Source organism: Coenobita brevimanus, chromosome 114 (genome assembly GCF_032717465.1).
Source record: "Coenobita brevimanus isolate Jiangsu-jjx chromosome 114, ASM3271746v2, whole genome shotgun sequence".
NCBI lineage: Eukaryota > Metazoa > Arthropoda > Malacostraca > Decapoda > Coenobitidae > Coenobita > Coenobita brevimanus.
The window spans coordinates 2,889,919-2,904,231 of record NC_137067.1 but is presented as its reverse complement, the minus strand read 5'-3'; the positions used below and the strand labels follow the sequence as shown (position 1 = coordinate 2,904,231).

The following is a 14,313-nucleotide window of genomic DNA, read 5'->3' as shown; positions in this document are numbered from 1 at the left end:
GATAGCACTGCAACAGTCCATTTTCCCCTCCTACTTTCTCTAACATTAAACCACCAGGCGTCATCTGGTTAAATGATTACCATCCAACGCAAACAGGAAACCATTTGGCTTGTCACTCAGTGTACCGAAGGCAGCATTACACAGAATTAGTGGATGGTGGACGTCCCCATCTACCGTAAATCCCACCTATTCAAAATATTTTTTATCAAAATTTAAGCCTCCCACCCTCTCTCCACCTACCATCACCTTTCCCCCCTCCACAACCCACTGAACTGGATTCCCAATTATTATCCCATCTCGTGTTCGCCCGAAAAAGAAATAACAAAGTTCTTCTCCAAGGACATGAAAGTAGAGCACTGACACTTCCTGAAATAGTTTCCATGCCTAGTTCTTCCTGCAAAATGTAAAGAATCACTGCCTCTCGAAACCTACATTCCTTTTTCCAGGACGGACGTAGATAAAACAGGCACAGTTACATCCCATTCCTCTTGTTTCTCGAGCAAAAAACAAAGCATGAAATCTCATATCTCACCTTCATTCTTCAAAAGCAAAGTTTTTATTTGCTCACAGTTCTCTCCAGGCAGGACGCTGAAGTAGAGAAAACTCCAAGGTCTTCCTGCAGAAAATAAGGTTCATTTGTTCGACGTGAAAACATCAGACTTCCCATCCTCATTGTTCATCCTGCAGGATCACAGCATCAATTGCCATTTCTAGTTTATCCTGCACCAAAATATTCCCTATGAGACCTCTGTTTCTTTTTTTCCAGGACGGTCATAAATACCCATCAATGACATCCTTTTACCTTCCTGCAGCAAAAATAAAATATAAATTCCTTCTTGGATGTTTCTCTAGGAAGGACGAGAGAGAGAGAGAGAGAGAGAGAGAGAGAGAGAGAGAGAGAGAGATTCTCTTCATCCTGCAAAAAGAAATCTCGTTCCGGCGAGTGACGTCACGGGGCCAGGCGTCAACAACACCGTCTGTGAGCCACGAAAATGGGTAGTAGCCTCTTTAATTAATATCCCGGCCTGGGTCATTACACACACTAGTCCCAGGCTGGTGTGTTAAGTGCCGGGAAAAGGAGGGAGGCCAATTTAAAGAGAAAGGAGGCCATAGTTAAAGGTATGAAGGCATTTAAATAGGCGGTGGTGGTGGCTTCGTTGCAAGTCGACGCCCATTCGTTTGCAAGCTGTCTCCTCTGTTTTAATCGACTCGAGAATTAAAATCTGTTTTGTGATCAAGATCGTTTGCGACGGTGTATCAAGAGCGTTTGCGGCAGTTTAATCTAATTTTGTGGTATATTTGAAGTGTATTTGTTAAAGGTACCGCAGGGTGACGCCGACATAAGAAGGCAGGAAGAAAGGAAGGTATGTATGACCCCATTTTGCACATTGCAACGTTCATATAATAAATACTGGTTCTTGTTGTTTTATGTTATTTTTCCATCACTGAGTCATAATTTTTGGTTTGGGCATATATACGGTTTCAGATTAAGCTCTTTCCAATTTTCATAGTTCCCTTGTGTTCCTTGCTTCAGTAGTTTAAGGAACCTGTATGCATAGCCTGTATAGATTTAAAACCAACACAGAACCCAACTGAGTGTAGTTACAGCAGCTGTATACATGGAAAATACTCAGCAAACCCAAGAGACCTAACCAGACCATGAAAGCCAGTTACTTTGCCACTAATCTTGGCATAGGGGGAAATAAAGGTCTGTGTATAGTTTCAAACAACCATTAAATTGGGGGAGTTCCATTTGTCAGTAATTTATATATCAGTAGTGGGACAACCCTGGTCTGTCTAGCCAAGCAGAGCCATGAGTCACAGGAAAACAATCACCCTTGCAGGGCTGGTAACTTACATGCAGTGAACCAACATTCCCTTGTAGCAGCAGTCCTTTGCCTAGCAAGGCACTGGGAAGAGTGTGGAAATTTGTTTCCTTGATGGTTTTCACATTTGCACCCACCCAGTTAACAGTGGCACCTTAGTAGGTGCCACATCACTGCACTACAGTATTTAGCAGTAGTTGTTCCTTAAGCAGTCTGACCGAACAGCCCTGAGTCCCTAAGGAAGGCCACGGCAGAGACAAAGTATTTGGTTATACTGTGTGGTTGCTATTTGACATGGTTTCTTCAATTATAGAAATAGTTAAGCTGGTCACTCAGCGTAGTCATCTAAAGGCAGCACTACATTGTGTGAATGGATGATGGGTGCCTGTAACTGTATGTTTCATGTTTCAGGGTAAGCGTGGTGGTGTGAGGGTGGTGGTGGTAGAATGGTGCGATCACCTGCTCCCCGCCGCTCCCCGAGGCCTCGCTCCCCTCGGCCCCGATCCCCACGGCCTAAGTCCCCTCGTAGGAAGTCCCCTCTGAGGCGGCCAGTGTCCCCAAGAGTAAGAATCCTAATGCTCGTATCCTTTTTGTAAACTTACGTCATGGCCTTGTGTCGGTAAAGGTTAGGATAGTAATCAGTGAGAAATTTCACAAAAAAATTATATTGCCTTTTACTTCTGATTTTTAACTCCTTCAGACCAATGAGGTATTGTCTTAAATTTCTCTTCTATATATAGTACCTCCAGATGATGTATATATATCTTACTGGAGATCATGAGACCCTGTGTTGTCAGGGGGTCATTGAGAGCTTCACCCAAGCATCTTATTCTGGAAAGTCTCTGTTAAGCTGAATATAATTGTTTGGAGGCGTAAAATGAAGGAAACGTCATTGGATTGAAGATTTAAGGGTTATGTTCAGCCTATTAACCTATTCAGAGTATCTAGTGTATTAAATTTATCCTTGTAATTAAGCTGTTCATTCATTTCAAATCAGTAGGCTGTGGTGTTCATGTAGAGTTAATGACTAGCTTTGTCCCTCAGATGTAAGCCTTGTGTCAGAAGGTAGCAGACAAAGGCCATGACAGTCTCTCTTTCAGCAGGAGTTCTTGTTGCTGTTGCCATCGTTCGGTCGTTTTGCGTTTCGTTACTCGGTCTCAACTGCAAATGTTATTCCCGTATGCGTCCTTGCTTAATGGCAGAGTATCGGTTGTATTGTACTCTTGATAAAGTACAGTACAGTAAGTGCGTATCCATGTCACATACCGTGTATGTGTTCTGAGCATAACCATCCGTTTGCTAACATAAACATTTGCTGTGAAAACTACTGACACTCAAGGCTACTTATGACACCAGTGAAAATGTGGGAACTGTATTGTACTGGGTGAATGCTTGATAGTGACAGTATTTTAGCATCCTTTGATGGAAAACTGTGGATAGCTGAACAGTGGAACTGATCCAGTGAGAAGAAAGTGACGTTGAGCCATGATCACGTAGTATACGATTGGCTGAATGTAAAGAAGTAAGGTGCTAAAACTTAATTAGTGTTGGAGCACCATTACAAGTTTGTGGAACACTGAAAATTAATACTGAAAGACAGCGCAATGAGTGTACTGCATCAGTGGTTGACATGTTTCTCAAGATGTGCAGTTTTGATTGACTATTTTTTTACAAGTGACTTTAGCATCAGATTTGGAAATGGCTTATGATGACAGACTGTGGTGGTTACTGAGAAGAACAGTGTTGCTGTATTGGGTATTGTTGGAAGGAGAATATTATGTGAGCACAAAGAACATTCTGAATTGGAACACAGACTTAATTTTGTAAAGGATATTTGACATTACCAAGGCTTTCAGTGATCTGCTAGTGAAGCTAATGGTGCTCTTAATATGTACGGGCTGTAATAAAGTTGTCAGTTATCAAAGAGGCTAACCAGTTGCTCAGTGATTAAGTGACTGATCATTTTTGACTGATGGATAGAACACAGCAAGTGTTTTACCACTGCATTGTTGATCTCAAAACACTACAGAGCTGTACGTGTTTTAGTTTTGAAGTTAGAGTTTATTACATATCTAGCAAACTATTGTTTGCATCAGCTATATCCTGTGTTAACCATTGGTTGCTGAGAGGGAAGCTTTACATGAATTACTAAAGCAGTGAGTAGACAAATGCATATACTTTATCATCACTTTTGATAATGTAAGGTGCATTACTTTTTGAAAAAAAATTCATTGCATTTAACAAAGTGCAGGAGGAGAACAGGTTTGGCCTTCATCATTAATAAATCAGCAGTGCTGCATTTGCCATAACTTCCTGTGCATAGTGTTGGGATGTATTAATGACATTTATGTTACTTAACAGCATTCATTGTAGAACCTTGCAGTGCTCTATCCATTACTGTGTCAGACTTGTTATACAAGACTGCAAGGAAAACCATGGAGGCCACCCCCCCCCCCATAAGAAGAGGTGGGTGAGACAGCAACATGGACAGTGAAAAAGGCAGTAAAAGGTCATCCACCACCCAGTACACGATGAGGTGGAGGATGAGAGGGGCAAACCAGTACTCCCAGCCCCAGTACTCAGTGGGATGGAGGGTGAGAGAGGCAGTAGCTACTGTACTTTCCACCCTTCAAAATGTGATGGGTTGGAGGATGAGGGGGGCAGTACAGGCAGTGCTTCCACCCCCCAATACTCTGTGGGGTCGGAGACAAGGCCTTTCTTGGAACCAGTTGCTGAGTCCAAGGTGTGTCCTCACTCCTGGGATCGGGGCCGGTGGCTGTCAAAGCCCCTTGCCTTTGTGTAAGCTCCCCACTCAACTGCCTCCCTAAGCCTCACTCTCTCTGAGTATACTGTTAAATGGCATTAGATACTCTTTGCTCAGTGTGCTCAGGCCAGTTCCATGGTGAGTATCAAAAACACTGCAGTGACTGAAGGTATATATATTAATTTTAAGCATCCAATTACAGTATGTAGTGATTACATTGTGATTAGTTAGGTAAATATATAATATCACTATCAAACCTAGGTTTAGCTTGTTCCATTCCATTCCACAGCAATAGTGTATTTCAGTAAATGTGTCAGAACTGTTATGAACTCTTATTCAGAAGGATTTCTCTCGTACATCAAATAAAGCATAGTACTGCACAGTACAAAGAAATCGTGAAAGCTTAGCATATTTAATCCAACTATTTTGTGAGCTCGGAGAAGAATCATTTTTAGTAGGTCTACCACCAGTTTACATCTTTTAACATGAACCGAGGGAAATTTAAGTTACAAGGTTTTTTGTGCACCCCATTTTTTCTCTTTACTATTTGACTCAAATGAACAAAGAAGACTTAAAAGCATTGTGGTATGACAAATACATTTTAGTTACACCTAAGCCCTGGTATCTGAATATTCTGAAGGGTATTTCAAGGTAATGCTTTGCTGTGACACTGCCAGATGAGGTAGACAAGATATGAGTTTACACATAATCACAGAATTAGGGAATGATCCAGAGTACATAATGAAATATTAACATACTGTACCAGTATAATATCATGGTTTTAACTCCACGAAGCTACTGCGTTGAATTGCAGTGCCTTAACTACACACAACTATTCTGGCCATTACAATACCCATCTACAATAAATAACTAATATTTTAGTTAGAGATTTCATTCATTCATTCATTGCCAGACGCCATGTATCCCAGAAGCAGGGTGGCCAAGGCTTAGAGTTAATTGTTTCACAGGGAGGGGCACTAATCCTCCACCAACCCCACTTAATACGTAGGGAGCAAATCCTCTAATTAAAAAAATAAAACTACTGGTGTAAATATTTAATCAATATCTGAACTGGCACGCGTGGCAAGAATACGGTGGCACAGGGCTGTATTACTAGTGATGTGGGAGGCTTTGTACCCGACTTAGTAATTTATAGTATTTAAGTACAGTATACAGCATTTTAACAGTGGTGTATAGTATTTGTACCCTCTTAATATCAACATAGTTTGCATCAGTGGTATACAAAAGGATTCAGACTTGTAATATGGAGAATAAATCACTAAGAAAAAGGTGTTACAGAATCTCCAGTTGCTTAGAATACAGCCCCATAGTCTTGGCCGAGGCCAATCAGTGACATCGTTGCCAACAGAGACGCAGTGTAGAGCGCGGACCCTCCCGCAGAGGCCCCCGCAGTCCCCCACCCAAATCAGGCTCAGGTCCGGGTGGAAATGGTGTGGCAGGGGGCGGAGGGGGAGGCAGGAGGCGGAAGAAGGGTAGGCGAAGGTGGAGGACAGCGCGGAAGGGTAAGGGGGGGAGTGGGGGTCCACCTGTGTCTGGGGGCAACACACAGCCCATCGCGTCCATGAGGATGCGGATGGATGACTACCGGCCACCACGCGCTGAGCGACTCCTGAGAGACCCAAAGGAAGGTTAGTCGTAGTCTCTTTGCTTTCACCTGAGGGAACTGGGCCACTCACAGCTTAAATGCGACACTGTGATTGTAGATGTACCATTCAGTGAGTTTCAATTATGGACTGAGTCTTGTTTAATAACCAAATCAGTTCTTGTCCTCTTGCATTTTATTTCACATATCGCAGTGGCAGAAAAACACAATGCGACGGAGGTGCATCTGTTCCATAGCACTTCTTTATGACTAGCACCATATTCTAGTGTTAATCTGCTCTTGCAGCTCAGCATGCAAGATAGAGAGAGAGCAATTTTAAGCCAAGTTAGAGTAAAACAGCACAGCAACATTTTTTGCAACCCATCTCCTATAATGCCTCAGTAGTCAATATAAGAGGTAGTAGTTATCTGTCAGGTAAGCATAAACCAGCCATAAAGTGTGTGTAGTGTTGGAGTAGGTTGCCTTCGTGTGGTGGCACTGGTATAACTGGGTGTTGGAGCTGCCTGGCTATACATTGGTCCTTCAGCTTCTTCCCTATCCCCAAAAGGAGGATGGTGAGCCACAAGAAGTGGACTACTTCAGCCTGCAGTCCACTGGGTTTACGTTTCAGATGAACCTGGGACTACAGCGACCACTACTAATGTGAGTGATGTTACAGTGAGTGAACACGGCCCCATGGAGCAGGTGGTGGTGCGAGCAAGACGCGAGGCATCTACCCGAACTAAGGACACGTTTTGGACCAAGAAGCTGCTGGATGCTGAGGCTACACAACCAAACAGGTGACCAGTTGACTACATAGCATCTCTGGCTTTAACATTCCACACAGCTTCATGACAGGGTCCAAGTCAGGCTAAAACTATTGTATCCCCTCAATAAACACCATTTCTGTGTGTGGGTATATTCATTTCTATAACTCAGCAGTATAGGTGATGGGAAGGGATACCTGCATGTGGTGGCATCATTATAACTGGTCAGCGGCAGTGTCTAGTTATACAAATGTCCTTCAGCTCCCCTCCTATCCCCTGAAGGGAGGATGGTGGACCAGAGGAGGGCAACTTCAGCCCGTACACCATCAGGTTCATGTTCAGAGGAGCCTGGGGTAACTGCTACTACCACCACTGCAGCAGTGTTAAGTATACAGTTTATGACTTTCATTTTGGATGTAGACATTGGGAAGACAAGGGAAAAGGTGGTGTGTGCTGACCTCAAATCTAGAGGCAGAGAAAAAACCAAGCCAGAATGCTGTCAGATGAACCCATGGTACAGAGAAAATAGATGTAATACTGAAAGTGATGGTGAAATTCTTAGAGTAATACTGAACATATGTATCTTTTATTTTCCTTGCAACAGGTGGGCACATTCAGGATTCAAGGAACTTTACAGAGATGAATTAGGGTACAGCGACATTGGTGAGGGTAGTGGGGGCGAGGACAAGGATCACGGTGACCCCCGGGCGTCGTCCCGGCCCCGTGACCCCCGTGACCCCCCCGCCTCCATGGCCCCACACAAGCCCACCCCGCCCCCCAGACCCAGGTCACCCCAGGACCCACGACGCAGGTACCACAGGGATATGTACACCTCTGCAGCCTTTCCTGTATTTAAGTTCACACCGGCAACTACGTCTATATGTCTATCTATCTATAGCCAGATGCCTTAATTCTGTAAGAGGTGGCTACAAACAAATCACCTCCATGTTGCCCTGTCCACTGCCATTTTGCTGCACTCCCCCAGCTTACACTTCCCTCTCTCACATACCTCTCTACTCCCTCCCTCCCTCAAATCCTCAATGTCCCCCTCCCTCTCCCTCCCTCACATACAACACTCCTGGCAAGCACGTATGTACACCCACTAAAAGACTATTCAACACCCTTGTAGTGTCATGCGATATGACTCACGGACAAAGGATTCTGAACTACCAACAGTACCAAATGAACACAGTTTCACTTCAGCTAATCATTTCAAAACTCATCACACCCAGGGGTAACAAATAATATTTTCCTGGGTATACAAAGCATTTAAAAATCTGTTTGTTAATCTCTCTCTCCGTCTATCTGTTTGTAGCCAGACTCCTTAATCCTGGAGAGGTGGCCACAAATTTCCTTTATGTCACCCTGTCCATCATCAGGCTGCCCTTTCTTCAACTCACACCGTTGATGTTGGCCAAATAAAAGAGGATGTGCTGCAGTGTAATTAAATGGTGGAACTGGTATACTGTTGACCCTGCTGCCTGGTTACACTGTCAGGACTCTAAAATAACATAAAACAATACATAATAGCTGGTATTATGTATTGTCTTACGTTATTTTAGAGTCCTGACAACACAAATATCCCTCAACTCCTTCCTGTCCCCAGAAAGGAGGTTGGTGGAGTGCTGAAGGAGGACAACTGCAGCCTGCCACTCACTGGACTCATGTACGGTTAAGCCTGAAGCCACAACAGGAACAATCTGGCTATCTCCTGAGTATTTTTATTCAGTCATGTGGAGAGAATGGAGATAACTATTGGGTGAAGTCAAGTGTGAATGTGGAGGGTAGAGAGAATGGAGATAAGTATTAGGTGAAGATAAGTGTGAATGTGGAGGGTAGAGCACCAAGATGAGGTCATACAGTTGAATGGAGATGCCGCCACAGATTATGCAGTGGATAAAGCTGTCATCAGGTGAATAACACTGGCACATGCAACCATCTATAAAGCCTTTTTAAACAGAACATGAAGAGCATCAAGACTTTGTATAATCCTTTCTGTGTGCAAAATCTTTCCTACCCTGAAATGCGCCCAAAATCAGTGTTTAATGAATAGCGATCACAAATGCCGACTCTTTTAGCTCATGATTATTTTGACAGTTGCCTGAGGATTTTAACTGCACTGTCTGGAGGTTCGATTCCATTTCCATGCTGTATCAGTCCCCACATGTTGGTTTGTGATTGGTAAAGGATTTCATAACATAGGCTATGCTTTTTGGACTGTACCTCACCTCATCCTTGGAAGAGGGAAAAGATGATGATGAAGGTAATGACTTTTTTTTTTTTTAAATACTGTAATAATTCTTTACTATGGTTAAATAGGGAGGCTGCCAGAGATCGAGCAGTGGGGAGAGCCGCCATTAGGTGACCAAGGCCGACACATGCAAGCAAGTTGGAGCCTTTATAAACAATACAAAACGATAAATGACACTAATGGCAGTGAGTGTTTGCTGTTTTTTTTTATTACTCTCTCCCCTGGTCCAGATCCCGAAGTCGGTCTCCACGGTCACCCCGTCGGTCTCCACGAAGGTCTCCGCGACGGTCCCCCGTGAGGCCTGGCCAGCGAGCCTCCCCACGGTCCCCTCGAAGGTCCCCAAGGAGATCCCCCAAGCCAGTGGTTCGACGCAAGAGGAGTGGCTCGCGCTCACCGGGACGACGCGTTCACAAGCGAACATACTCCAGTAGCTACTCAAGGTCATCCTCGAGTAGTTCTGGGTCCTCGTATTCCCGTAGCTACTCCTCATACTCCAGGTCATCCTCGGGATCCTCCTCGTCTTCTTACACGAGCTCGTCCTCCAGTTCTTCAGGCTCAAGGAGGAGGAGGTCATACAGTAAGTCCCTGTTATATCCTCATATTCTCATAGCTCCTCCTCCTCCTCTAGTAGCTCCTCCTCCTCCTCTAGCTCCTCCTCTTCTTATACAGGCTCGTCCTCCAGTTTGTCAGATTCGAGGAGGAGACATGCACCATCTTGAGCTGCATTCTGGATGACGTAGGGGCATTAACACCTTATCCTTAGTGATTTATTTTGCATATTACATTATCTGGTAGGTAATTATGAAGCTGCATGTGGAAAGTGTGTCTGTCAGGTGGAATCAGGATTCCAGGGGCTTCAGTGGTAAGCAAGTGAGTGTGTGGCCCATTTCACATGGCATGGGGTTAAGTATGTGTTTCAGTCCTTTTTTTTTTCCCCTCCTTTCCATCGCTTTCTAGACTCGGCCTCACCCCACGTTTGGGTGCAACAGAAAGGCAGGGTGATGATGAGTGTGATGATGATGATGATTGTGAAGATGATGATGATGATGATGATTGTGAAGATGATGATGATGATGATGATTGTGAAGATGATGATGATGATGATGATTGTGAAGATGATGATGATGATGATGATGATGATGATGATTGTGAAGATGATGATGATGATGATGATGATGATTGTGAAGATGATGATGAAGATGATGATGATGATGATGATGATGATGATGATTGTGAAGATGATGATGATGATGATGATGATTTAAAAAAAAAAGAAAAAAAAAGTTAAAACAGACATGTGATTGTTAGTTCTCCTTCAGTTAAATTTCCTCTTATTTTTTGGACCCTACCTCACCTCATCCTTATGTGCGGAAAAAGAGATTGAGATTATAATGTGATAAAAAAAAATAAAAATTACTAAAAGGTTCCAGTTCTTTTCCAGGATTCTCCCTCAGTTAAATTTTTCCCATCTCTTTGGACCTAACCTATGTAACTCCATCCTTGTGGTGGGAAAAGAGATTGAGATTATAATACGATAGGAAAAATTTACTAAAGGGTCCCTGTTGTTTTCCAGGACCAAAAAATTACTAAAGGGTCCCTGTTGTTTTCCAGCACCAAGGAGACCCAGATCGATCTCCGGTTCACCCAGGAGAGGCCGAGTCAGCCGGAGACCACCACCACCACCACCCAGCAACCCAGCCCCACAGGTGAGGATGAAGCAGGTGACGCATCAGGAAACCACCAAGAAATTAGTAACGAAGACGGTCAGTAATGTCGTAATAAAGTCCCGGAACACCGTGGCCAAGCTCCCGAAACTGAAGACCAAGGTGAAGATGAAGGAGGGGGAAGGAGTCGTTCGTAGGAAAGCTCGTACGCCCGTCCCAGCCCCAGCCTCCAGTTACTACGACGACAGCAATGCGGTGGGAGTTGAGGAGCCAGTGGAGTATCGAGGGCCCGGCACTCCACCTCGTTCAGCTCCAGAAGGCCGGCACCTCCTGGACCCCCATCATTATAAAGTTGTACCTCCAGATCACCCAGACTATCACAGACCTCCACCCCCACCTAGGGAGTCCCCAAGATCTGAAGGGGAGGACACGGACTCCGAATCCTCCACAGACGACGACGACGGGCCAAGGCGGATGACTCTATCGGAAAGGTTCGGGAAACTGGCCCAACTCAGCTCTCAGCGGCAGGAGTACGAGGGCGTGAGGATGAAGATCGTACGAGAGGGCGGGCAGGACAAGAAGGTTTATCTGGAGGCAGGGAGGCTTCAGTCAAGATCACCCTCACCAGGGGGAAGGAGTCGCGCAAACCACCCTGCACATGAGAGATGGTTGAAGGAGCACCAGGCAGAATACAGAGAGTACCAAGAACGTTATGGTGAAATCAGGCAGTGGGATCCTCACAGGGACTTGCCGAGAGAACTACCGCAGAACTGGGACGATGTGCACGTGAGGTACCGGTACTATAAGGAGTCTGGGTACTTTGGAGACCGGTCAATCACCCTTGACGATTACCTGAAGTGGGAGCAGTGGTGGTATCGGTATCGGGACTGGCTGGAGAAGTGTGGGAACTCTCAGGACGTAGAAGAGAGGGACTGGCAGTATCGCACGGTGGGCTACGAATACGACACACGTACCACTTCCACAGCCCAGGGTCGGTGGGCAAGGAGGGAGCCATCACGAGAAGCAGATGATCGGAAGAGAAGAAGGTACTGAGATGGAAATTGTACCGCACTTCCATTAGCTAATTTAAATACAGTGATGTCTTCTGTACTCTACTCTGATTAATGAGAAACTGATGGAAGGAAAAAATGGGAAAATGGACTACTGAAATATTTCCAGATCCCTCCTCCCCTTCTTTGTACATACCTTCAGATCAGGTTAATAAACACTGGGGACACAAAACATCACTAACTGGGTGGGAAATGTGTTTTTCGTGATTATTCTGAGTTGCTGTGGAGATTTCATAGCACCTTAACAACCTGTCACTGATGCAGATATGTATCAGGATTGCTGGGCAGGAGAGAGACAGTTAAAAGCTTGTCTTTGTTTTCTTTAACATTTCAGGCTACACAGAACCTAAAAAAGACAGATCAGAGCTTGAATTCAATATTTTCTCTAACATTTCAGGCTACATTGAACGTAAACTCTGAAGATGAGTCCTGTGCACCCCAAAATGCTGGGGAGAAAATAAAGTCAAGCTCTAACCTCTCTCTCTCCCAACCAACATTTCCACTCCACCCAGCTCTGTTGATGCCACCACCTGAAGGCATCTCTTCAGTACTGTATCAAAATTGTAAAGATACCACACACGAGAATATTAAATTGTAACATAGAAACAGACTTTAAGGAAGGGGTGATAGAACAGGTGGAAGGAGTGATGGGAAGTGACCTGTGGCAACTAGATTACGAGCCTTATCCCTGTGATTCCGGTGTTGCATTGTTAATTCTTCTTGCTTCTTGATTTTATTCCTCTTGCTTTAATTTAGTGTAGGGAGAGAAAGTGAGCTGTGGAGGGCTTAATGCAACTGTTATATAGACCCTCCACTGTGAAAAGCACCTCAAGTTTAATAAGATTATTTGGAGATTTGAAGATGAAGCCAATTAAAAAAAAACACACAAAAAAAAAAGTTTGGAGATAACCCTGATATATTTTGAGGATCACATGGAGATAACACTGATAAAGAAAAGTAACTTGGAGATGATATATTTATGGAGATATATTTATGGAGATGATATATTAAAAAATTGTTTCGAGACAAGATTGATAAATATTAAAAAAATGGTCTGGAGGTAAGTGATATTATATAGAAAATGTTGTCTGAAGATAATTGATAAAGTCACCAAATCAAAGGGGTTAGGGACATGAGGTGGCTAATATTTAGGTGAATTAAAAATTATCATAACCATGTGCAATAATTGGCAATGATAGGTTGTCTCTTGTGTACTGTAACTTAATTGCCTCATCATTATTATTGTTATTATTATTATTATTATTACAGTACTGTCTTATTATTAACCATTGGGATGGGACTGGAGTGTATTGGTGTTGTGATGAGGAGGGGTGGATTGAGATGGTTTGGGCATGTGGAGAGGATGGGGGATGATAACTGGGTGCAGAAAGTGAGAAGTGTTAATGTTACGGGTCAGGTTACGAGAGGTAGACTGAAAAAGACCTGGGACGAGGTCACTGAGTGTGACCTCAGGGATAAGGGACTGAATAGGGAAGCTGCCAGAGATCAAGTGGTGTGGAGAGCAGCCATTAGGTGACCAAGACCAACCCATGCAAGCATGTTGGAGCCTTTAAAAATATGAAACAAACCATTTACAACGCTGGGTGGTAGCCACATGACCAACACATAGGTGAGAAACATGAACATTGGGGGTAGGGTTGCAAATAGCAGACCGAAAAAGACCAGGGTGTGTGACCTCAGGGATAAGGGACTGAATTGGGAGGCTGCCACAGAGCAAGCCTGGTGGCGAGCTGTCATTAAGTGACGAAGACAAACGTATGCAAGCATGTTGGAGCCTTTATAAACGATATGAACAATAATCCCACAGATATTTGTGTAAACACTGCCTCTGAAGATCCAGTTACCAGTAAATCCAATTACAGTATTCTATCTATTTATCTATCTATTGCCAGATGCCTCAATCCCATTTGAGGCTGCCACAAACAAATCTCCTCCAAGTCGCCCTGTCCCCGCCATTTCACTGCCCTGCTCCCAACTCACACCCCCCTCTCTCATATACCTCTCCACCCCGTCCCTCCATCTCATCCTCGGCCTCCCCCTCCCTCTTCCCCCCTCCACCTCACTCACATACACTCTCTTCGTCAGTCTTTCACCCTCCATCCTCTCCACATGGCCAAACCACCTCAGTGTGTTACAGTATTCACTTTCACAATTTACAACACCAGATGTGAAAAGAAATAAAAGGTGATATTCTGAAATGCATCTACAAATAATGAGGTCTTACCATATCTATCTACAGTATAACTATCTGTTTCCTGTTCCTCTTGCACCTGACTGACGCTGATATTCTTGTCGATTCAGGAATCTCCCTAACGCCCTTTTCCTTAGTTATTTATTTGTGCTAATT

The 14,313-nt window shown here is 44.1% G+C and overlaps 1 protein-coding gene across 4 annotated transcripts in view; it reads left to right on the top strand.

Moving 5' to 3' along the window:
* LOC145418420 (uncharacterized) overlaps positions 1-13,911 on the top strand; it is a 367,504-nt gene extending 353,593 nt beyond the window's left edge. Inside the window, exons 1-7 of one of the 4 annotated variants that reach the window (XM_080286833.1) lie at positions 963-1,364; positions 2,238-2,389; positions 5,960-6,239; positions 6,873-6,993; positions 7,598-7,771; positions 9,442-9,788; positions 10,823-13,911. In XM_080286833.1, coding sequence (XP_080142959.1) covers positions 2,273-2,389; positions 5,960-6,239; positions 6,873-6,993; positions 7,598-7,771; positions 9,442-9,788; positions 10,823-11,928 — 2,145 coding nt within the window. In that variant the 5' untranslated portion in view covers positions 963-1,364; positions 2,238-2,272 and the 3' untranslated portion in view covers positions 11,929-13,911. Of the gene's footprint in view, positions 1-962; positions 1,365-2,237; positions 2,390-5,959; positions 6,240-6,872; positions 6,994-7,564; positions 7,772-9,441; positions 9,789-10,822 lie in introns of those variants that run through there. The other 3 variants (XM_080286830.1, XM_080286832.1, XM_080286834.1) reach the window with 3 other exon arrangements.
* The last annotated feature ends 402 nt before the right edge of the window (positions 13,912-14,313 follow it).